The 26,267-nt window shown below is 39.9% G+C and overlaps 1 protein-coding gene across 5 annotated transcripts in view; it reads right to left on the bottom strand.

Annotated features, from left to right (window-relative positions):
• BACH1 (BTB domain and CNC homolog 1) overlaps nt 1–26,267 on the bottom strand; it is a 43,053-nt gene that overhangs the window by 7,181 nt on the left and 9,605 nt on the right. For 3 of the 5 annotated variants that reach the window (XM_054812566.1, XM_054812568.1, XM_054812567.1), the window contains 5 exons: nt 25,211–25,360; nt 13,584–13,651; nt 11,228–11,525; nt 3,641–5,047; nt 1,664–1,870 (listed from right to left, as the gene is read on the bottom strand). In XM_054812566.1, coding sequence (XP_054668541.1) covers nt 1,664–1,870; nt 3,641–5,047; nt 11,228–11,467 — 1,854 coding nt within the window. In that variant the 5' untranslated portion in view covers nt 11,468–11,525; nt 13,584–13,651; nt 25,211–25,360. Of the gene's footprint in view, nt 1–1,663; nt 1,871–3,640; nt 5,048–11,227; nt 11,526–13,583; nt 13,652–24,440; nt 24,617–25,210; nt 25,361–26,267 lie in introns of those variants that run through there. The other 2 variants (XM_054812564.1, XM_054812565.1) reach the window with 2 other exon arrangements.

Genomic DNA, 26,267 nt, shown 5'->3' with positions numbered 1-26,267 from the left:
AACACCTTTCACAGATGTCTCTTCTTCCACCCACATGGAAATTATGCCTAGACAGATTTTAGAGTTTCTGTATTTGTGCACGACTTACACAAGGTTGATGGTGCATAACATCAGTTACTGTTGGACATGCTCGACAGCTCCAAACGAGGTCTTTTCAGGAAGTTCTGAAGAAACTTACCTGCTCAGTTGAAAAAAATAAGCAACTAGAAGTAACACCTTTGTGCCTAAAGCATGATTCATAACTCGGACCTCACCTCACAATTCTCAACACTCATTGTCTAGACCCTGCATAGTGATATCTGTCAAACAGCAACATTCAGCCTGGTCTAGCACAGGTCCATCGAAGAAAGGATATTATATTATGATTATCAATCACTTAGTCAACTACAGGTCTAATCTTGCAGATTAATTTCTAATTCTGCCCCCCCAAGTGTTGTAGAATATTGGCAAAGTTACATAACAAACAGAAATGACAGTATGACGACAAAAACAGGCAGAAATTTCTGAACTGTCAGAAATGTGACTTCTCTCTCTAGTCAGAATAATATAACTGTTATTAACACGATCACCTGATTTCCCTCCCTCCCAAAGTATCTTCTTCAATCAGCATACTAAATGACTTACACTGTCAAATCATCAGGGCTGTATGGCACTGCAGGCCTTCCTTCAAAAAAAAAAAAAAAAAAAATCTATCTCCTTTGTTGCAGAAGTGTATGCAGTGAAAGATGATGGACCACTTTAGGAAAATAAGTTTCTAGCCCATGGCACTTTGCTCTATTTTCATTTTCACTCTGCTAATGCACACACCAAATTCATGTACATGAAGCCTAAAACACTCAATACACAAGAATTAAGAGTACAGTAACTCTAAACAACTGAATGATTTAGTGCACATGGTATGATCAACTATGAAACAGAGATGAGGAGGTCAAAAACCAAAGATCAGAAAAAAGCCACTCACAATTATTTTCTTGGCAGGAGAACTTTAGATTATCCACGTTTCTCTTAAGTTACATATTTATCTTTTTATTGTTTTTTAAGAAGGAGAAATTATATTAACAGACGGTTGCAGAGAAATCTGGATGCATTAATTCCTCAGCTACAATCTTGATAAAACCACTGAAAAGGCAAGCAGCTTCCTGAGTTCTGCTATATGTTCTGCCTTTCTGCAAGGGTCTCGTTTTTAAAATTCAAGACTCAGGAAAGAGTTCACCAGCCCATGTTGATATGTTACAAGAACAGTACTTATACAACTAACAACTGCATAACTGTAAACTTGATCATGAGTAATACCACAAGCTGAAGAACAAAAGCACCAAGCAAGAAAAGGGAAACAGGCAAAAAACAAAGCAGTCAGATGATGGTTTGGGAATCATTCTGTACTATTAAGCTCAATGCTGATGGGCTTCAGAAAAACTGTTCACCAAAAATTATGCTGTGATGCACTTTTACTTGAATGGAAACAAGTCCACAGAAGGAAAAGCGTGCGTACTTTAGAGTAAAACACAGATCTTGCTATCAAGAGGTCAACTAAGACTGATAAAGTTTTCTAAGCTTGAATGGAAAAAGTAGTAATTCACCTCACTCTCAAACTACTGTCAGATGTCCAGTCAACATGTTTAGAGGAAGACTCAAGTCAACAGTAATGAATAGTTATACATACCAGTTTTTCAATTTCAGATTCAAGATTTTGTATGCAGTCGAGTTTTCTCTTACGACATCGTTGTGCTGCAATTCTATTTTTACTTCGTCTTCGGATATCGTGAATGCAGTCCAATTGTTCGGGAGTTAATTTATGCATTTTCAGAAATGACTGGAAGTCATTTCTGGAAAGTGAGATAATCCTTTGTGCATTAAATGGCAGTTTTACCTAGAATGTAAGATACAGTTGTAAATCAAAGGTGAAACTGATATACACAAACATCAACAGGCCAATTCAAGTTTTCATTTTAAGCATTCTTCACTACACAGCCCATCTTTCTTCCTAAATCTTAGGGACAAGAGCAAGCCAATGCAGCCATCAGATGAGGTGGATAAAACCCAGGGGGTTCAACTAGATGAGTTCAAGCATGAGCAAAATAATTGAGTACTTTGCACATTTACACTAGATCCTCAAAAGCATATTCAGGATAGGATGAAATCTATCCGTGCGTGCAGCAAATAATTAGGTGATACGCTCTAGGAAAATAAGTTATTGTTAGGTGGTGCACAAAACAGGTGTCAACAATCACTACTACAGTCTAAAGTTTCCCCTAAGCTGCTATTAAGACTGTATCCTGCATACATTTTTATACTTAATAGTTTTCTGCAGAAAAATTCACCTGAAACAGGCATTTACTTAAAATATAGAAGTTACAACATTTGTCTTGTAATTCTTAATGCTGGAGAAGAGAGAACACCAGGCTTTTGCTAGTGTCAGTACACCTGAGCTACAGAAGCAGGAGCCTCTCATACATACGCACATCAAGAAGCCCTGATTAATACTGAAAAACATCCTTACCTTTACAAAATAATTGCCACATTTTATGAAGTATCCACCTAAAGACACTTTATTTTAATCCTTACATTTGGGTATATTAAGTGGCAGAGTACATTACCTTGCTGTGGTCAAAGACCTGAATTTAGTTTGAAAAGCAAACAGAGAAACTCCCGTGTTTGGCTACCACTGGTGACAAACAGGCAAACAAAAGGACAGAGTATTGCCCTCAGCAATGATGTCATCTACTTTTGTAATGTAATGATGAGGAATATATTTAACCAATTCCGGTCTTTCCTTTGGCCTGCCAACTTTCTATATTGATGGTAGCTTCCACTTATTGTAAGTCACAGCAAGGCCTTGCATCTTGAAAAGAAAAAACCTACTGCTTTAAAAACAACTGAATTTTCATGACACTAAGTGATCCATCATATACAGAACCCCACTGAAATTCTACAGTTGTAAGAACCATGACAGAAATCATTCTAGGTATATAGTAAAATCTTCTGGGATTAGACTACTTATGTATGGCACCTGCCTAAAAAACTACCAAAGCAATAACATAAAGAAGTGCCAAATAATTTCTGCAGTTGGAAGAACAAGTATAACCTCAGTTTTAGAGAAGGCAATATTATTAAAGCAGTCTTAAATATACAGCTACTGAAGCCAGCTTGAAAACTTAATTTTCATTTCACAGTAAATCTGAAGTATCATTTATCTCCCACCTTCACCCCACAACTCAGAATAAAACCAAGAAAACTGTTAAGTTTCTTTTAAACAAAGGTTCCGAGAAGTTTAGAGTTTTCTGAAGTTTAACTGAAGCAGGCAAAAAAAAGAGAATTCTAAAAAAGAACGCCCATGCCTTTGTTTAATACTCAAACTTTTCTGATAAAGTTGTTCCAGAAAAATATCTGAAGAGATCTAATACCTAAGCATCTACCACTTCAATATCCTACCAAAAAATACTTTATAAGTCTCCCTGAATTAACAGTGATCTTCTACATAAGCCTTCGGTTATTTCAAGTTTCAATTCCCAGATTTTTAAGCAAGCAACCACAAAAAATACCCCCCAAAATCAAACAAACACCCAAGAGACTCACAATTAGGTTTCTGAATAGGGCCTTAAGAGAAAGCGGAGCAAAGGATACACCAGGTTGTTCTTACCTCACATTCTTGTTCTCTTGCTGAACAGGATTCACTGTCTCCCTCAGTGTCAGTTTCCGAATCCTCTCCCAAACTTATCACATAATTATAGGGACACTGTTCTTGTTGCTGTCCCTGAAGATAATCTCCACCACTTATTTCAGAGCTGTTAGAGCACCCTTCAGCACTAAGGTTGCTTATAAAGGGGCAGTTCACAGAATTCAATGTTGTAAAAGTTCGTTGAGAGCTAGGTTCGGGGCTTTCACTGATCCTGATACCTAGCCACGGACACTCGGATTTTTTCCCCGAATATACTGGCTCAAAGCACTCTTTTGGAACTGCAGGCGGTAAATGTATTTGACAAGCTTCTGTGCTGTAAATATCACTCCAGAACCCTTTTGCTAGATGTTCTGCTACCTCTCTCTCCACACTGCTTCGATCACCAGCTGACGTAATGTTAGTGGCTTCCCTCGTGCACAAATCGACCTTTGAAGGTGTGTCATCTTGACTTTCAGCTTTGTCATTCCCAACTCCAGTACCTGATACAGTTTTTTCAGTTAAGACTGTGTTGGTTTGCATACTACTGAAATTCAAGTTACCATATTGCTCGCAAGTATGTAAAAAAGACATAGAATTGAGTCCATGAGGTGTAGCAGAGTTTTGGGGGAAAGCAGAAAGATCCATTTTCTCCACAGGACATGACACATTCTGAGTCACAGATTCTCTCTTCAACTCTTCTCTCTTCGACTCTTCCTTTTTCTCAATGCCTTCCTCCCCTTCTTCCATTTTTACCTGAGTCTCTTCACATTTTGAGACCAGCTGCATAGGTACACACTCCTGAGCTTTCTGTATGCCATCATTATCAGATATTTCCTTCTCCAGAAGAGTTGTAATTGGTGGCACCTGAATGTCTTTAATACTGGAATTGGACTCTGAAGTATGAACTTTGTCATTTCCAAAAGCTTTCTGGAATTTCCTATACTTTGGGCACTGGGAAGATAAGCTGGAAACACTACTCCTTTCTAAATGTACAGGATCACATGTTTGACCGGCATTATCTTGGAGAGCAGGCAACGATTTAGCATTTTCCTCATCTCTACAGAGCTTTGTGTCAGGAGTCTGAATACACTCCTTTTCTAAAAGTTCTTCTGCTTCATCATCTATTTCTAGGTCTCCATCATCCACATTGCCAATTTTAGGGTTTGTTTTCTGACAACGTTGCGTACAACATTTCTTCCTAGGACATTCCTGCTGATCCGATTTAAAGTCCAAAAATTTGAATTTGAGAAACTGAAAGCAAGACTCTTCAATGTTGTGTACACCCAAAAATTCAGCACACTTGCAAACTTCAGACACATTGTCTTTATTTAAAATAAGTTTAGCTGTGTATGCAAACTGAAGCAAAGGACTAAATCCTTTAAGTGTTACCTATTAAAAAAAAAGAAAAAATTATTAGTATGGCAAAAATGGTTTTAAATTGAGAACACACAGAACTCAGATTTACCTGTGAGCAAACCATGCCAGCAGGACAGAGTACAAGACAAAAAGAGCAGATTTGTTCCACAAACCTGGCCACACTCATTCTGAAACAAATCTTCTAACACAATTTTATCCTGAACATTTTATGGCAATTACTTCTTCACTGTGATCAATCTCTTAAAGTGTTCTGACAATACAGTACTAACAAGTGAAAAGTATTGCTGTGTAACTGAAAACCAGCACCTAAATTCCAATTCTATAAAGATACCTTTCAAACCCAAGTTGTACACTAATTACTCCGGAATAAGATAAAGTGTTGCTGGTATTTAATTGTTCCTTTAAAGAGCAATTACTGTTATTTGCTCAGTCTTATGTATCATTGATATAAAAAAAGTTTGAAAAAATGGAATTTCACCACACATGATTATTACTACAGCCACCTACTCCTTTCTTCCTCCCACAGATGAAAAGAATTGTACCCAAAAGCTGTACACCAAAATCAATTATTCTAAGTTTAGAGCCTCTTTGGAGTAGGTAGCTTTGTTTGAACATTTCCATCACTATCATCTCAGTTTTTACTGCACAACAGTTGCCTAACAGGGAATCCAGAGATAAACAAAAACTGTATCACTACGAACGGAACACCATCATCTTCCACACATGAAAAAATTACTAAGGAATCAGGCAGAAAGCTGTAAACAGATCACCATATTACATGACACTTCCTTTAGCCTTCCTCTGCAAGTGAAGGATAAAGCAGTATGTCCATTATTACTACTTGACCTGAAGTCCACATTCCGCTCCTCTCCTTTCTTGAACGGAACAGGGCTTTACGCTGAATAAAGTGCTATATTAATGCACTAATTATACTGAATTCTTCTGCCAGTAAGACAACTAACAATACATGCAATTTAATTTAGGAATGAGTTGAAGGTTTATTTTTTTAGTGGTTGGTTGGTGTTATATGTTTTTTTTTTTAAAAAACACATAAACAACACATGAAAGGAAGTTGATGAGCTCTGCATAGAGAGAGTTTAGTAAAACTGTCTGAAAACTCTTGTGACCTATCTAAAGAATTCCTAAAATACCTTTTGAAATATACTCAGGAGTTCATAGAATCATAGAATGGTTTGGGTTGGAAGGGACCTCAAAGACCATCTAGTTCCAACCCCCCTGCCATGGGCAGGGACACCCTCCACTAGACCAGGTTGCCCAAAGCCCCATCCAGCCTGGCCTTGAACACTGCCAGCGATGGGGCATCCACAGCTTCTCTGGGCAACCTGCTCCAGTGCCTCACCGCCCTCACAGTGAAGAATTTTTTCCTTATGTCCAATCTAAATCGACCCTCCTTCAGCTTACGGCCATTACCCCTTGTCCTGTCACTCCATGCCCTTGTAACCAGTCCCTCTCCAGCTTTCCTGTAGGCCCCCTTCAGGTACTGGAAGGCCGCAATTAGATCTCCCCGGAGCCTTCTCTTCTCCAGGCTGAACAAGCCCAACTCTCTCAGCCTGTCCTCACAGGAGAGGTGCTCCAGCCCTCTGATCAGCTTCATGGCCCTCCTCTGGACTCGCTCCAACAGCTCCATGTCTCTCCTCTACTGGGGCCCCCAGAGCTGGACGCAGTACTCCAGGTGGGGTCTCACAAGAGCAGAGTAGAGGGGCAGGATCACCTCCCTCGACCTGCTGGTCACACTGCTTTTGATGCAGCCCAGGACACGGTTGGCTTTCTGGGCTGCAAGCGCACACTGCCAGCTCATGTTGAGCTTCTCATCACCCAACACCCCCAAGTCCTTCTCCTCAGGGCTGCTCTCAATCCATTCCTCGCCCAGCCTACAGTTGTGCTTGGGATTGCCCCGACCCACGTGCAGGACCTTGCACTTGGCCTTGTTGAACTTCCTGCGGTTCGCACGGGCCCACCTCTCCAGCCTGTCAAGGTCCCTCTGGATGGCATCCCTTCCCTCCAGCGTGTCGACCACACCACACAGCTTGGTGTCGTCAGCAAACTTGCTGAGGGTGCACTCAATCCCACTGTCCATGTCGCCGACAAAGATGTTAAACAGTGCCGGTCCCAGTACCGACCCCTGAGGAACGCCACTCGTCACTGGTCTCCACTTGGACATCGAGCCATTGACCACAACTCTTTGAGTGCGACCATCCAGCCAATTCCTTATCCACCAAATGGTCCATCCATCGAATCCATGTGTCTCCAATTTAGAGACAAGGATGTTGTGCGCGGACAGTGTCAAATGCCTTGCACAAGTCCAGGTAGATGACGTCAGCTGCCCTTGCCTTATCCACCGATGCTGTAACCCCATCATAGAAGGCCACCAAATTTGTCAGGCACCATTTGCCCCTAGTGAAGCCGTGTTGGCTGTCACCAATCACCTCCTTATCTTCCATGTGCCTGAGCATAGTCTCCAGGAGGGTCTGCTCCATAATCTTGCCAGGCACGGAGGTGAGACTGACCGGCCTGTAGTTCCCTGGGTCTTCCTTTTTTCCCTTCTTAAAAATAGGGGTTATGTTTCCCCGTTTCCAGTCGGCGGGAACTTCACCGGACTGCCAGGACTTCTCAAATATGATGGAGAGTGGCCTGGCCACTTCATCCGCCAGTTCCCTCAAGACCCGCAGATGCAACTCATCAGGTCCCATGGACTTGTGCACCTTCAGGTTCCTTAGATATTCTCGAACCTGATCTTCTCCTACAGTGCGCGGTTCTGCATTCTCCCAGTCCCTGCCTTCTGCGACCTGGGCAGTGTGGCTCAAGCATTTGCCAGTGAAGACTGAGGCAAACAAGTCGTTGAGCACCTCAGCCTTCTCCATATCCTGGGTAACCAGGTCACCCGTTTCATTCCGGAGGGGACCCACATTTTCCCTCATCCTCCTTTTATCACTGACATACCTATAGAAGCTTTTCTTGTTGTCCTTGACATCCCTGGCCAGACTAATTTCTATCAGGGCTTTGGCTTTCCTAACCTGATCCCTGGCTGCTCGGACAGTTTCTCTGTATTCTTCCCAGCCTACCTGCCCTTGCTTCCACCCTCTGTAGGCTTCCCTTTTTTTTGTTTGTCTTTGCCCAGGAGCTCCTTGTTCATCCACAGGGGCCTCTTGGGGGTTTTGCTTGACTTCCTCTTTGTTGGGATGCATCACTCCTGAACTTGGAGGAGGTGACCCTTGAATATTAGCCAGCTGTCTTGGGCCCCTCTTCCTTCCAGGGCCTTGTCCCATGGTATTCTACCAAGCAGATCTCTGAAGAGGCCAAAGTCTGCTCTCCTGAAGTCCAGGGCAGTGAGCTTGCTGTGCACCCTCCTCACTGCCCTGAGGATCCTGAATTCCACCATTTCATGGTCACTGCAGCCAAGGCTACCCTTGAGCTTCACGTCCCCTACCAGGCCCTCCTTATTGGAGAGAATAAGGTCCAGCATGGCACCTCTCCTCATGGGCTCCTCTATCACTTGGAGGAGAAAGTTGTCATCGACACATTCCAGGAACTTCCTGGATTGCTCGTGCTCAGCTGCGTTGTCCCTCCAGCAGATGTCAGGGTGGTTGAAGTCCCCCATTAGGACCAGGGCTTGTGAGTGTGAGGCTGCTCCTATCTGCCTATAGAGGGCTTCATCTGCTCGGTCTCCCTAGTCAGATGGCCTGTAGCAGACCCCCGCTATGATGTCCCCTACCCCAGTGCTCCCTTTAATCCTGACCCACAGGCTCTCGATAAGACAGTTTCTCCATAAGCTGGGAAGAAGCCTTCAAACTTAGTCTAGTCAATAAATCATTGCAGTGGTTTTACAAACAAGTAAAAAACACATACAATGCTATTTCAAAACTGTACATTCTTTCTATATAAGGTAGAAACACTTACTGCAAAAAACTGGAAGTATCTGGGAGGGGAAAACACTGTAATCCTTTCACTTTCTCTTACACATTTCTAGCTGACTATCCTCAAACAAGATAAAACACTAGAAAGACTTGTGGTCTGACTGACCTAGAAAAGCAACTCTTGCAGTAGCCATTTATTTAATTAGTATTTCAGCTGGAAGTCTAACTTGGAGTAAAAACACTGGTAGAAAAACAACACAGAACCAACATCAAGATGTCAGTACAAGTGTCTTTACAATATAATATATATTAAGTACTTTAATTTCAAAAATATTTTGGTATCTCAGATTGTGGACTGGTATCTTTCATTTTAAACTTCAAATACTTTGGATGATTAAAAAGGCTAAATTTTTTTTAAAAAGTCACATCTAACCATGTGATCAGTGTTTGCCTCTCTTAAATATGCAGCTTCATAAACTGACTCATTTCAAAATATTTAGCAGTTCCCAGAAGAGAAACTCAAGTTGCTGAGTCTTAAAATGCTTTTACCAAGTGATCAGATCAAATGATTAAAAGATGAGATTCACTGTATTTTCGCTTTTTGCTTTAGCAGATCTAGTTCTTACATCAGTAATGCTAAATTACAGTAAGAGTCCTCTTAAGTCTACAATGTAGTATATATCAGGATTATTATGTTCCTCCATTTTCTTTAGAAACTGTGACCCATTCTAATTCAGATTTGTTTCATGGGTTCATTGCAACACTGTTGCTTTGCACCAGAGACTGTTTTTTCCCCTCCAACTTTGATGTACATTTCTTATTCCTCCAATATCCTATTTTTTCCATTGTCCCAAAGCAAAATTCTCTCTTCAACATCAGAAGTTTTACATGCCACTAATTTCCTTCTTGTACTCCAAATCATGGCTTTGTGTCTCTTCCGCATCAAGATCCCAGCATTACTTTTAATCTGAGACATGTTCAGACTATCAACATACAAAGCCACTAGGAAAAAAGCATAAGACAACGTGAACACACACAGTAAGAAGGTTGAGTAAAAGTGACATAGTGGCATTACCCTGTAATGTAATTTTGTAACAAATTCATTGATCAAAGACCAGTTACGCTCTTTAAAGAGACCACCTGATTCCTTTTCATTTTCTGTTTTCTAGAAAAATCATAAAGATTCTGGTAATAGAATCCTCGTGCTTACCTCAATACGTTAGACTGCCAGTGAAGCAGCTACTTTACTGAAGTACAGGCTTTCTGAATACATCTTTGTGTTAACGTAATCTCCAATGTCACTATAAATATTCACTGATGCACACCTTTCCTCCAACTTTAATGATTATAGTTGAGTTGCCAACAATTTACATGTTATTTCCGACCCCCAAAGCTGATTATCATGCACTACCTCCCAGAAAGCCATTGATCATTTAACAACCAACTCTTCAGATTACTGCTACCACTGGGCACAATCAGAGCACTTGGAGGCTCTTCACTTCTCATCTACTAGCACAGAATTTCATGTAAAAATGCAGTCACTTGCTTGCCTCATGCCTCTTATAACTTAACTAAATACCAACTGGAATCTTGAAATCTTTTGGGCGCTGGATATGTAATAATAAATTTCCTTTCCTACGGATGTCAGGTTCTGGTTCATTCCCACTGAATGCCTTTACATTCATTCTGATTTAAGAATATGTATTTTATGGGTAAAAAAAAGAAAGCAAGTAATTGCAATACATTTTTTCAGTCTTAAGAGTAATAAAACATAGTATAAAAAAAACCCAAGCTGCTAATGATCAGTGTGGAAAAAGGATGAGGAACTGAGCAGAAGAAAATTGTTAACAACAGTAAGCAGCAAGCAAGGAATATAAACACAGATGTACTACTCAAACATATGAAACCAAATCTTACTGACACTGATTTAAAGGTATTACCATTTTAAGCTTTTATTTGTTTATTACTCAAGAAGTACTCTCTTTTCATGCCTCTACCATTTAAGGCCTGACTTTTTTTACAAACTTACATGCTTTGAATCAGGTGCCCAATTTTAAAAGCAATATATACTTAATTGAAAAGATCTCCCTTATCCATTCCCCAGAACAGCATTCACTTATCTTCAGTCTGTGATATACACTCTGGTCTAACCTTTCCCTCAACCAATGGCAGCTTTACAACTTAGAAATTCCTTCCCCTCAGTTCTTAACTCTCTTACCTTCACTTCTCAGTTAAGCACCAGCCTACTGTAAACCAGGATTGAACAAAACAGATTAGAAGCACTGGCAGGTAAAATACAGAAGGGAGTGACACTCACCTCTTCCGGTAAAGTGATGATAAGATCAGCATCCACCTGGCCCACAATTCTTGAAAGGAAGTAACTGCTGCAAGCTGCAAGCACAGCTTTGTGAGCCCGAAATCGCTGATCTTCCACTAAAATAGTAACATCACAAAGAATATCTTGCTTTCTCTGATCATCAAGACTAAGTAGTACATTGTTACTGTGTACTGAAGATTCATATGCAAAAACCACACTATTCTTCTCACTTAGAGACATTCTGTATCACAAATGGTAGTGTAAGTCTCAGTGGAAATCATGCTTCTATTCTCCAAATCTGGAGGAATAAAAAACAAGAAAAAACAAATTTGTGAAAGTCATATCCAACAGGAACCTACTGATACTAAAACATAGTAAGCAAACTGTTAAACATGCATTGCCTCATCTAATTCTTCTTAAGACTAAGATTAATGCTCAAGATTCCATACATGTTAATACCTAAATACATGCTTACGAGCATTTGAAGTACCCAAACATTAATACATACATCTTAAGATATTGCTTTAGTAGGTTCATACACCAAAAAAGGGAACTATTTTTCATGTGACTTCAGTATTAAGAACAGATTTTTCCTCAGCAAGTGATTAAGATTCATAACTTTATGGTAACACCTAAAAATTATTTAAGCCTTTATTTTTAGTTATCAATATATTGTGACTCCAGCACTATGAAAATGTAAAGAGAAATAAAACACAGATGCATTAAGCCGAAATTCACCAAAATACCATGTAAGCTACTTCTGTTTACTGATTCACCCAGTACAGACTAAAATATTTGTGTTCTATGTTCTTTCATAAGTAGTTTGTCTGTTAAATCAGTCAGGCACTGGTAAAATATGCTCATTTTCTCTCAGGTAGGTTGGTGGTTTTTTTTTAAAGCAGATTAGTTCTATTTTCCACAGGCCTTAATTCTCTAATGCAGCCTTTTTTTCCCTTCTCCTGTTCATGACTATTTGAATTACCATTCTTGTTAAAAATTTGCTTTCCTAATAGATCACTATGATTAAGATCACCTGGCAATGGAATCCCTTTTGTGACAGAGCATCAAAGTTCTGAAATAACAGTATTTATTGGATAATAAACAACCATAAAAATTACATGATAATTAAAACATTGAAATAAACTTATCTATAACTTTCCTGAAGCTATTCCTCAGCTCCTAGTATTTGCAAAAAGATAAAAAGCTAGGAAGAAGTCAGTAAGCCCTCCTAGAGAGTGCAAAGTTTAACAGCACTTCCAAGTCTGTATTTCTAAATTCCTGTCTTCTTTGGATTGAGCCTTTCTTCCTGAACTTTTTTTTTTTTTAAAAAAAGCACTTAATAAGAAGTGTCCTTGCATCTACAGCTCAATGAAGAAACCATGTAACCAGATTTGGAGCTGCAAGGAAAATATGGTACTACAAGAAAAGTGTTACCTTTAACAAACCGATCATTTAGATTTCCCTGGACTATTCTATCCAAGAGTTACTGTAACTGAACACAGTTGCTGAGACTCACTTCAGCTGACACAGGACTACCCAGTCATTATATTGCTCAACAGAAGTTGTTATGATAAGCCAGCTCCCAACAACAACAAAACTGTAGCCAATGCAAATCTTCAGTTTTCAAATATGGGAAAAAAACTTTCACAATGTGAGGAGGGAGTAGGGCATGGCCATTTTTAAACACAGTGGGGAAAAAACCCCAACCATCCTGCCAGCTATACTCCTGGTTACTCACTACTCAAGATTTTCATGGCATACAGGCATTCTTAGTGATCTGTTGAACAGAGAGAGAGAAGAAAAAGATCCACACTGCCTGTGGCAGTAGCAGCACAGTACCAGTCTGGACCCCGGTAAAGTGTTGAGCATCAGCATTATCTGCCCCTCCCACTCCTCCCTCATGGAACGCTGTACCCTCAACTTCACAGTCAACTTTACCAACAAAATGTACAGATTATAACTTGGAAGAGACAAAGAAGGTGTCTGCTTTGGGGCATTTGCTTAAATATGCAAAATTTCGTTTTATGAAAGTAAAAGTTATGAGAAAAAAAAAGTTATACAAATCAGAGTTTTCCTACTAAGCAATAGCTATACCATGCACTGTTAACTCTAAAAGGCTTATTTTTGGAAGCAAAAAAACCCCCGCTTTAAACGTTTTCACATACCTAAAGACATGACTACAGAGATTTGTTTACTTAGGAAATATTTAATTTCCAATTGGTTTAAAGGGGAATTATGAAACAATTCCCTGTGAAAGTTATTCATGAAATTCTCTTCTTGTAATAGTTTATGAGAAGTAAGCAGTGCAGTATAAATCACGTATTCCTAATTTGTTTGCTCTATATCCTTAACTTACCATATTCCTCAAATACTACAGCACATGCAGTTTAACAAAGTATGACTCCATGTTTGTTACCAGAAGCTCTAAAAAAGAAAAAAAAAATTTAAAAGCATCAAAAAGGGACGGAGGACAAAACAGAAGACTAAATCCAGGGTGATGGGGAGCATAGGTAAGTATTAAAGATAAAGACATATGTGAACACCGAGGCAAAACTCATGAGGGAGACTACTGTTACAGACAGGCCTTTAAAGGTTCTTTTTTCTTTCTTCTTTTGAAGTCCCATGTTCTCCCAACCGTCAGATACACAACCCATGTATCATATATGCTCCTCTTGGGTTTTCCCTTACAAAATAATCAGTTCCAATTCAGCTCATTACACTTTCATAGCATGGAAGGCTAAAAGGAACAATAGTGCATGTATATATGTGTGTATCTATCTATCTTTATATATATAAAGATAGATATCTATATATCTGAGGACTTGACAACCCTCTTTTTCACTTGATCGCCACAAGGCACACAACGTGCTTTCAAAACAGTGCGCGGCCTACTTGAAAGCACTGATAGTGAGCTTCCAACATTGTTGCTGCCAAAAAACCCCAAAACAACTTAGGTTTCAACATTGAAACACTACCTTCTGTATCTTGAGAAGTGAAAATAAATATTCAATTTGAGCGTAACTCAATTTAACACTTTACTCCGACAATGTCGTGTACTCTGACAGAATGTTGTGCTTCCTAACTTGACTGATGAAGTCTGTACATTATGCCCCCACTATTTTTAAACAGGACACAAGCTTTTTTGAGGTGTCCAAAACATAAAATGCAGCATTTCATTATGCATTTCAAAATTTAAAAGAACCATAAAAAAAACCCCAAGTAAACAAAAAACCCACCACACACACCACACTCAAACACTAAATTTCTCTCAGTCTCCTTTGTAAAATCTAATTACTGTTATACATGATAAAGAAAGAAATCAAAAGGAAAAGAATCAGAAGAGTGAAAATGCTGGTGAAAACAAAAAGCATCAAACAGGAAAAGGAAAATGTAACCACTGTAAAAAGCTGTAACATTTTAGAGAAGTACTAAGAGAGGTCAAACTTGTGAAAGTCTTAATTCTGTTTTCCCGTTGTGTAATAAAGGCATAGTACCACATTTATGATAGTGTTTGTCAAGACAGCCAACTAGATTTTCCATGGCAGCATATAAGTACAAAATACACTTGTAAGTAATTTATTATATACATATCCACAATAAGACTTACTGTTGTACTCAAGAGAAAAAAAAATCTCTTCTGTAAACTGTTTTTCTTCTACTTTAACTATTCTCCTGGAGCATTCAGAAATTCATAAAATTAGTTTTATTTATGGATGGACAAAAAGGGGAAAAGGTGTGCAGTGGAGAAAACAATTCAATGGTGCTTTTTAAAGAAGCTTTAACTTATAAGCTCATGCTGCAACTGTCCTACAAAGACAGATCCTTCTAGGCTTTCATCCTCCCGGTGCAGGTGTCCAATCTACATAATTTTCTACAAATATTATCTATCAGATTTTTTTTCCCTCCTCTCAGACAATTCAAATGAAAGCAGCAACAAGTTACTAAAAAGAAGGACAATGGACACTACAAATAATGGTAACACAAATTATTTCCTTGGAAACCAGACTAAAACTCATACACTACCATGCTATTCTTATTTTGAAATTAACACTTAAGTAAGGAAAACACTTAAGTAAGCAGGCACAGATAACTTGTGAAAGCATTCCAGAAGTCAGCAGCTGACTGTATATTTAAATCACTGTTCACTAAGTCAGAATCAATGAACCACGTAACTGAAACAAAGAAACAAAAACATACAAGAATATTCTTGTAAGATATCTGATACAGTAGTTACTATCAAAAATATAGTCCAGAAAGATCTTACAAAACTTAAAACAGTCCTTACAATGCAGGTTGAAAGGATTAAAGAAGAAACATGAAAACTCACTAACTACAAATCCTCAGTTAGTGGGTGAAAAACTAGCACTGTCAGGACAAGAGCATTCCTCAAATTCCTCTCACCTGAAATTCTGTGCACCCAATAACCTTGCAGTCTTGAGAGAAAAAAAAAGAGCATGTATGTAAACACACATGCTAGTATAAAAACTACATAAAGGAACACTTGCAGCTGAATGAATTAGTTCTGCTTTGAAAACACAACCAAGCATGCTACTATGAAATTTCCATTCTTTATCAGAGAGTGATTTTGAGATAAAAAGCATTTTGCCTAAAGGCAAAAATATTTTCTCCTAAATACTGGCTATAAAACTATGTTCTGCCTTATCAAAGTGAAGTAACTCCAATTTTTTTTTTCCTCCCTACTAGCATACAATTCAATAGGAAAACTATGCCTAACACATACCTGTAAATTATCCTATCTTCAGTAAATTTAGACATCTCTACTTTTGACTAGATATGTACATATTTATTATCAAAACCCCATATAAAATACTTATTATCTTAATGAAAGTTAGCACTGCAACAACATTTAAGTATGCAGTGTACAGATCAGAGCAAGATGCCTATCAAGACTCATTGGCAAATACAGATCTCATCCAAGACTCATTTTTCTTATGCATTTGCAGTTATTCATTAGCTTATATTATTAACATAATAGCAAAGTATAGTAAGCATAAGGTACTTTAAAATTAGACTGCAGGTTTGCTCATCTGATTGCTTACAATTGGTAGCAATTACTGCTCTTTAACTTCTAGCTGACTGCAGAATAAAAGAAGTTAAATGATCCTCTACTTCTTTAAAGCAGAGACTGCAGGTGAAAGAGTCACTTGGTGCAGATCTTTAAGTAAACCATAAAACAAACTCCCTAAAACTGTGTATATTCCAAAGATTACTTGATCTCAGTCATAATGATTATAAAGCTATAAGGAACTGTTGTTGCTAAGTTACAGAAGGAAAATAGATAATATTACCTTGGAATAGATAGCATAAAAGTAGCAACACATTACCAGAATAAACCTCATAATAGTGTAATATATTTCTCATCCACACACATATAAATCTGGCACAAGGTAAATTAACTTTCATGCTCAGCAGCATCACTGCAACTTGTAAAAACCTGTACTCAATATCCTGTGGTCAACAACAAGAAGTGTTATGCGAGAAGTGAAGGAAGCTTTGAAGTATCAAGTTGTCACTGAAGCTGACAAAAGTATGCACAGAAAACAGCTTAACTCCATGCATTTAAACTAGGGTAAAAAAACCTGCTTGATGTTTAAGTGAAAATTCAGTCTGACAATTCAGATAATTATACAGTCCCGGAAAGAGTTTTGTATTGCATTTCACAAAAAAGATATATACTTTTGAATAAAATATTTAAATATAGAAATAGTGTATTATACAAAATTATGTATTATTTGTATAATATATATATTAAAATAATAAAAATAAAACCAGTAAATGCCTTTTACAATAGATCTTCTTAGCAAACCACTCCTAAAGTCAAGATATGACAGAGTACCACTTTCTCAAGCATTTAATGCTAAGGAGTAATTTTCTCCATTAAGCCAAGGACAGGAAAACACACAGTGTATGTGTGCTGTCACAGAACACTCAGTATGAGCATTTGCCTTTTTTTCTGTTGTTGAGCCCAAACTTCACAATTTGCCATAATGCTGAAGTCCTTTGTGTTTGCAAAAAAAGCTGGTAACAAACAGAAATCCCATTCAAAGGGGAAAGTTATAAGGCTAACCAGAAGCAATAGCAGTAAGATGCAGATGTTAAGACAACATTCAAAAGCTTAGAACAATAAAGCAAACACACCACCCATCAGCTCACTGCAAATATTAAAATCAGCAGCAATTATCCCAAATCACTGCCACTTATCCAGATACCCACCAGACAACTACCAAAGAATTCTGGCTTTTCTGTAGAGAACTTCTAAAACATTAATGCTCTGTCCAAAATATTTTATTAATAATGAATGCCAAACATACAAGATCATAACGATCAACCAAACTAACTAAATAAAACATACTATTAGTCAAATCAGTGAATTACTAGCAAGAACTTCTTTAGACTTTACACTATTTAAAGAAAGTATCTTGCATTTTGCATCAATGTAAGAAAATCCCCCCCAATGCCATATAGTTTACAACTAAGCCTTTCAGTAACTTAGAAAACCAGGTGACATCAATTCTGTACGCTTGTAGCTGGTTTATTATATATTTGATCACTGTTTCTGAACAAAGATGACAAAAATAACAGATGGAGGTGTCTCTGCCTGCCTATAACAGCTGCCAGGAACTTTCCCACAAAATAACTTAGAACAACAGTAAGATGGCTAACACACAGATAAATTGAGTGTCCTTTAGTTTATACTCAAACACCACAAAAACTGAAAAGGGTGAGATTTCAACATACAAAGGGGTATGCTTTACAGCTAAAGAGACTGTTTTGAATGTTGGACTCATTGACACTGGAAAGATCTGCTTGGTGGCGTTAGAAGAAAATTCACAATGAGAAAGAATGAATGAGTCACAGAAGTGAGCTCCATAGGCTCTGAGGCTCTTTAAGGCAGACAGCCAAAGAAAACTAAAATGGCCCTTAAAACTGAGATACAGCTTTCAAAGTGCACATCACTCATTTCTGCTTCAATTTACATTATGATACACCTGTGATTTGTGCACATGTTTACCGCAAATAGTTTTTGAACATTCCCAGTTTGAATGTTTCAAGTGTCCTTAAAAATACTATATCAGAGCACAGAAATCCATGGAAATCAATAATGGTGACAGCTTTACTACTCAGAAGGCTTGCACTTTCAGGAACGACATAGCTGATTTGCCAAACTTACAATCTAAACTCTTGGCAGTAAGTCTAAGAACCTGGAAAAGAAAATCCAGTATCTAATGGTCACCAAGATACAATGGGAACCCACAGGCATCTGGATTCAAGCGAGTCTAGCATCCAAACCTAATGATTGTCTGTGGAAGACTCACTGTCAAATAAAACACAGGACTGTACTTTGTTACCAACACCTGTAACAGACTTGCTATTTAGAGGGACAACAAACCAGCACAAACTGACCTGTGGTTCTGCCTTAAGCTCTAGTAAGATAGCAATGGTACTAGCAAACCCAAGCAAAAATACATCAGCTACAAGATTGACATCCTACCAAGTCAGCACTTTCTTTTAAAGAGCAACAGCCTCTTACTTATTTTCCATCAGTCAATAAATCCATTTCAGGTGTTCCCAAAAAGAAGAGCTAATCTTTTATTCCTAGACTCAGATATCAATTAGGTGGCTCTACCATCACAATCAACTCAATCTACACGTATGGGGTTTTTTCCTGACCTTCAGCTACCAAAAATTTCCTGTAAATGATCCAGCCCCAAAGTTACCCAATTTACTAAAACCAGTAAACAAAACTGTCTTTAAAACTTAGTCTTTACTTACTTAGTGAACAATCATCCGCTAATACCATACTGGATATTAATGCTCTGTAGTAACCACAATAACTTTCACTTGTTCACGGGTAAAGTTTTTGAAATAATAAGGGGAGTGAAGCTCCCCTTCAGTAGGCGCAGAACCCAGGCAGGGCACCTTTGCTGTCACTGCTATCTGAGCTGTTTGAATTTGGACATCCAGATGCAATTTCAGTTGTGATGACCATCATGATAAAACTAGCAAGATTAATTTATCACCTAGCAGAAAAATAAAGGTCTGCTCAGCTATCATCATGCTTGTAACATGTCTATATTCTTAGAACACTTTAAATTCCTGAACAGTTGGAAAAAAGGCATTGTAGACCCTAAAAAAATAGCTTGGAAAAAACCTCTGGGTGCTATTCCTGACTCCTACGCTGGTATTATTGAGTAAACTCCAGCAGGTCACTTAACTCCCTCAGTTCCTTTAGGGTGGACATTTACATTGATTTTATCCTACTTAAAAAAAAATATATCTTGCCATCCACAGATGTAAAATACAAAGGGACAACTATCATTTACTACTGCTAAAACAAGACAGTTTAGGTAAGAGGTAGTTTATTCAAAATACACTGCAAAGGCTTTTTTCTGAAGTTTTATATCTATGTCCTTGCCCCCAGCTACCTCTCCTTTTAAGGAAATAAAGTTATGTTACAGATGAATGCCTACAGTGGTTAATCGCTGCTGATTCATGTTATTCTGACAAGGAATGAACAAGCATTTTAGTGTTCATGTTTATTGCTTCTCCATCTTCAGTTAAAAAAGATTTTAAAAGAAAAAAATATTTTTAAAAGGCAAAAACTAAGCTTTGCTTCATAAGAACAATGCTTTCTCCTCTAAAAAAAGTAGGTCTCATCTTCAAATGACTAGCGCATTCATAATTAAAATTCTAAATTGTATTGTTTATTAGTCTAAACATCTGGATGATATTGTTCACAGCTTAATTACATAAATGAGCTTTTAAAAAATTATTAGGTTGCATTTCTGCAACAAAATTCTTACCACAGCATTTGGACTCTTGTCAAGTCACAAGCGAGAATTAAAAAGAATCACGGGAAGTCTGGCAAGTTTTAAGTCTGCGCTGAGAGTCTTAATTTGTTTTCCAGGTTTTAAGCCTGAATATTCACTTTTTTAATATTTGCAAGCTATATGAGAACTTGGGGCATGGGAGGGGGAAGGACTGATACTGCGTAATCATAGAAATTTTCTACAGAAGTTTCAATAATTTCCCTCAGAAGATGATATAAAGCAGTTCATATCAAAACCAGAAAAAAAAGTGTTACTTCTTTGCAGTTTAACATTAGTTTACACAACACTAATTGTTTACTTTTGAATATGGATAAAAATCATATTGTGGGATTTGTTTTGTTTCAGTGCTAGAAAATTAAATAGGACTGAAGGGATTTCAGAGACTCCTTTGCACCACTTGTCTCACCACTTGCAATCCTTCAATTCTACTGATATTCAAACAGAGTTACTCTGGAAAGATAACAACAATGTAGAGACTTCCTGAAGGCATGGTTCATCTAAAAATAAAGAAAAAACCCCTAAACAACCCAACAAAAAACTCCCCACCCAACAACAAAAAAACTCTACAAACAGAACAGCCTGAAAAATACTAGTAGAAGTTGTGGGGGGGGTTTTAAATAAGAACTAGGTTAGAGAATAAAATACACACTTACGATAAGGGGTAAACTGGCATCACATAAAGCATGCACGATGAACATCTACTGTCAACTCTTGCCTTTAATTAAAGGACAAATACCTTTGCATTTATAGCTACATATTCTACTCCTTGCCACAGTTAAACAAACCACACAAATTAGTTTGTTTTAACGACTGTCAGAATCCATTCACAAGTATGTATGTCAAAATATTTATAATGAATATTAAATTAACCATCTGTGGTTCTAATGTTTCTTACTCAACTTCAAAGGACACAAGAACCTGGAAGAGATGAGAGGCAAATATACTGGGCAAGTCAAAGAAAAACACTTTTTGGAAATTATCTTCACAATCTTGTTTCTGGTGTTAGCTTTTTAACTCAATTTTTTTTCCCCCACAACTGTTCTTCACAGTATGTGTAACAAAGAAAATTCTACGAATATTTTAGACATAAATCAGAAAGAACTTCAGAAACATTCCTATGAAAACAGAAAAGCATAGGTTCATCAGAATTGGCTATATTTATATAATAAGGAAAAAAAGATGAAGATCAGACTTCAAATGATAATGCTAGTAAAGACCTCCACCAAATCACATTAAGCTGTGCTGCAGTTTTCCCATGAGGAAACTGTAGACCATTTCCTATCTGACATATGATGTTAAAAGACATAGCCTTACTAGCCAAGGTGCAAATAAGTATTCTTGAGATGGTATAATAGAAAATACCAACCTTAAAATAAGCATAAACAGGGATAGCAAACGCTACCTATTTACTTATCAAAGTATTAGTCAAGGGGCCAAGACTGAAATCCAAACAAACCTGTACAAACATTACCTTGACAGTTCAAATGAAGCCATTCACAAACACATTATCTTAACATGATTCTAAAGACTAACTGGATATTCTTTAAGATGCAGGCTCTTATTTAAAGGCATTTTGATTGACTGATACCCTAGGCTCCCTCTTCCTCTCTAATGTATGTCTAATGATTAAACTCAATTTATTTGTATTTCACCAATGCTTCTAAAGTCAATTTGCCCTTCATAGTGCACTTCCCCCTCCTTTCTAAAGCTTCAGTAGCTGACCGGTCAGTTGAGCCTTACTTTGACCTGCTACCTCACATTTACACAGAATACTAAGGTTTCCCTTTGTGTTACTTAACAAGAACAAAACTTCTCTCCAGCCTGAGAGAGGCCTTAATTAAAAAATACAGCATACTGCTGGAGATTGAGTTACTTTTGTGATACAGCCTATGATTTGCTAGAGCAAAGTGAGCCTTTCTATTACTTTTTTTTTTTTCCCCTCTCCACACCACTAACCTCTGAACTGGAGGTAGGTGGCAAAGAAAGCTGCAGGTGGGTCCTCACACATTACCCCCACTGTGGTCATACTAGGCTGAATTCATACAACTTAATGGTTGTTTCAGCAGTTATTTTTTGCTCACGTAAGGTTTTGTTCCTAGCCACATTTGCATCAACTAACATGTTACCTATGGTTTAACTAGGGATTGCACATAAACAGGGCTTACTCTATAAATACCACAAAGGTTTTTTTTCTACCCCTAAAACCTCCCCCATGAAACTTTCAGTGGTTGAATTCTAAGGGACAACTAAAATGCCAGCACTCAGACACAAACATGAATCCTTTGACTGACCAACCACTCTTCCCCCTCACACCAGCATGCCTGGTGCAGGGAGAAAGACATCTCTATGATTACAAGGAAATCTATGCAGAATCTATAGGAACACCTCATCTTATAAAACGGGGAAGGTCGAGGGGGGTGGGTGGGAATGACATGACAATGAGACTTGTTGAGCTATGTCTCCCTAAACCACAGGACAAAGTAATCTGGGACTCATACAACTCAGGTACAAAGACATCTCTATTCTATGCTCAGAGTGTCACCTGATCCTAATGATAGAGAATATGGGGGTTTTTAATACTTGATAATTCTTATATTAACAGGAAATTATTACTGCTCAAAATATCTGTAGGATAAGGATTTTAGAACCTATTAAAAGCAAATAAATACTTAGTGCACCAAGATCTTCCACATTTTTGAGTCCAAAATGCTCAAAAATACAGTAGATGGAAGTTAAACCTCCACTTGAGCATTTTGGTTAAAATCAGGAGTGTGCTAGTGAAGCAAACTTCCCAAACATCCCACTTACTGTGCTTTCATTCACTTCCCAAGATGGACCTGGACAATAAGAGCAGGTTCTTTTTAGACTAAATTTAACTGGAACATGTGCTTTTGAAAGCACATCTAAAGTCCAAATGCTAAGGGATTCAGCAGTTAGCTTGAAGGAAACCCTTCTGAAAAGCATACAATGTGGATATTCTGTTTTCAGCAACAACTGTTTCTCTGCAAATCTGCCACTTTGGGGCCTCACTACTTGCTAACATGTACACAGATTTACTCACGAGTCTTAGGGCATCCAACAGTAATTATGCCATTTAAGTCACCTTTAAAGCTAAACTCATAAACTACAAAATAAAATTTGTACTATCTTAGTTGCTTTAATTTGGACTTACTACGTTTGACATGAATATATGCTTTCCTTTTCAGTGCGGCATAATATTTGAGATTAAAGGACTGACTCTATTACTAGAGTATTCAGAGTGCTATGTAACCTTAATTTACAGTGTTTCTAGATTGCAATTATTCCATTACTGCAGTCAAGTATGTTTTTCACATGCTGACAGTGCCTTCCTGAAGTACCTCAAATTAACACGTCTGTCAAAAGTTACTGCATGATGAAATTGTATATACAGTTATCTTCACTTTACTCCTAGAATGTTTACTTTTTCCTTTTTTGGTTCAACAAACATTTAGAGGGCTCAGTTGTATATGAATTTGAGATCACTGTTATATTGGCATACTAAAACGGAGAACGTAAATATAATCTGACAGAAAAGCAAGCAACAATTCTTTTATAATTACTGCATTTTCGGCATGCCCCAAAGCATGCCAAGTATCTCACAGTACAAAACAAGACAGACAGGCTTTGGGTCTCGTTGTTTACGATCTAAAATAAATCTTCCCCAGCTCCCACAGAGGGTAAACAAACACTAAACACACCAGTTGCACGTTTCACCCAGGCAAAGCGGGCTTACCGCCGCATTTCCAGCACGGCTGAGCTGCCCCTTTCGCACAGGGCCAGGGACCGCGGCGTGGGAGAGTCACGCCTGTGTCACCGGCGCGCACGGACACATGGGCACCCGCGGAAACCGGCAACGAGACGCTGAGTAACGACCGACTGCCCAGCCCCGCGGCGGCGCCGGGCACAGGCCTCAGGGGGAAGAGGGGGAACACCTGAAGCACGGCACCGAGGACGGGGAGCCGGCCGCCGCCCGGTGCCCAGCGCTGACAGAGCGCCGCCGCCCCGCGGCAGCCTGGCGCCCCCACGAGCGCGGCGGCTCCCCCGCGGGACCCCGCCGCCCTCGCAACCCTGGCCCGGGGTCCGGCAGCGCCCGCCCCCGCCGCGGCGGGACAGGCCACTTCGCCGACCGCAGAGTGTGTGTGTGTGGGGGGGGGGGAGGGGGGGGCGCAGAGGGGGCCGGCTGACTAACACGGCCCCCGTGAACGGCCTCAGCCTCCTCCACGCACCCCCACCCTCCCAGCGCGAATGGTGCTGCCCTCGCCCCCCCCAACTGGCACCGGACGGACGGGGGCGCGCGCGCCCGCTCCCCGCAGCGGCCGGCTCGGTTCGGCTCGGCTCACCTCAGCGCCTGCCGCCGCTCCTCCGCGCGAGCCTCCGCACCCGCGAGCCAGTCGGCCGGAGGGGCAGCGCCGTCACCGCCTCGTCCCTTTTCCTCCTCCCGCTCCTCCGGGCTCGGCTGCTCCAGTCACAGAGGCTGCGGCCCGACTGCGGCGCCAGCGGTCAGGTGACCCCCAACAACATTACCCGCCCGCCGCCTCTGCCCCCTCCCCGCCGCGCGCACACCCCGCCCGCTGATTGGACGCGGCGCTCCCCGCCGACGCGCAGCCGCCCACACCCCTGCGCAGTGCGCATGCGCGCTGCCGCCGGCACGCTGCCTGCAGTGGCTCCCCGGGACAGCGCCGGGCCCTGCCGCCCGCCTCTGGCACCGCCGGAGCAGCCTGAGGAGCTGTGGTGGCCGAGGGGGCTGGCTTGGGTCTTGGGCGAGCTGTTCGCTGCCTCTCCGGCGGGAAGGGGCTCTCCAGATGCCCCAAGGGGCAGCTGTTGCTGAGTGGGAAGCGCTGGTCGCAGCGCCGGCCTCGGCCCCGCAGCCGTCGTGTGTCGTCGTGGGGACGGGGATGTGATGGGGGGTACGGGCTTCGTGTGTTTTACTGGGGTAAAACTCTTCGTCTTTTGGAAATGCGGCTCGAGGCCTGTGCTGGGAAGTGCCACCAATTAATAGGCTTGACCAGTAATGTGATTAGTGACATTTTTGTGCCAGGAAATGTCTAACTAGCATTTATTTTGCAAAGGTACCATCCCGAGGGAGTTTTTGCTGGGATAACTTACTGACCTGCTGAGCTTATGTCGTGTGGTCTAACATGGCTTTGTGGAAGCTGAAGCAGTGTTGATGCGAAGATGATTTGCTGGAAGTGTCCCGCTGACAGACCTTGTCCTCCTCCCGGTTTCGATTTGTCAGCCAGCTCTCGACCTCTGTGCTGTGCTAAGTAAGAGGAGATAAGTGTCAAGGCAAAAAAAATACTGCGGAGCAAGTTGTGGTGAGGAGATAGCCTTCAGCGAGCAACGGACACACCAGCGCTAGCACCGCACATGGTGTGGCGTTCTCCTTGAGCTAGTATCCCTAGTGAAAGGCAGACTAGGATGTCCAGTGCCGTGTATATGTAGCTTACGTAGTTTTCTGGCCTGTACAAGTATTTTTGTGTGATGCCGTTTACATGTACAAATTCGGTCTAAGATAGCTAAGAGGATGTTTTAGAAACTGCTGATGTGTGTTACCCTGTCCAGGACCAGAGAATTTTCAGTACTTCTAGGCTCTGGTAGATACTCGTCTCCTCCAAAGCAACTTACAGTAGCAGTAAGATCTTTCCATCTGCTAAAAGTACCCAGAGGACAGCTTGTTCTTCCTAGTATCATCTTGAAGGCAATGCAAAGGGAAACTGATTGAAAGATGGAAAAAAACTCCTCCCTTTTTATATTAAAAGGGAAAAAGTTCTCTGTTGGCCAGATCAGAGGGGGGGTAAACTCCATATATCTGTTTATTCAAGGACACCATTGAAGGCAACCTTCTAGAAGCTGCATATCTTGAATAAAGCATAAATAATGGCAAAAGATGCACTGCCAAGAATACTAATGGGAATTTCATTGTTATGAAATTTTAGCAAAGTTTTAACAGTTTTGTTTACATTTGAATTATTGCATTTATGCCTCATAAATTCAAGCAGATAAGAAAATACAATCTGTCTTGCACTGTATTTAAGTGCCATGTAACTTTCCTAAGCTGTTTTTACATTTTAGCCTTCCTGAGAATTTGTGGGGAATGTATGAGCAAAGATCTTACTAGTAATATTTAGTAGTGATAGGCATGAATAAAAGGGGAGGGAGTTGCTCTC

Source organism: Grus americana, chromosome 1 (assembly GCF_028858705.1).
Source record: "Grus americana isolate bGruAme1 chromosome 1, bGruAme1.mat, whole genome shotgun sequence".
In the NCBI taxonomy this organism is placed as follows: Eukaryota; Metazoa; Chordata; class Aves; order Gruiformes; family Gruidae; genus Grus; species Grus americana.
Note: the sequence above shows the minus strand (reverse complement) of the source record. Positions and strands in the feature narration are given on the sequence as shown.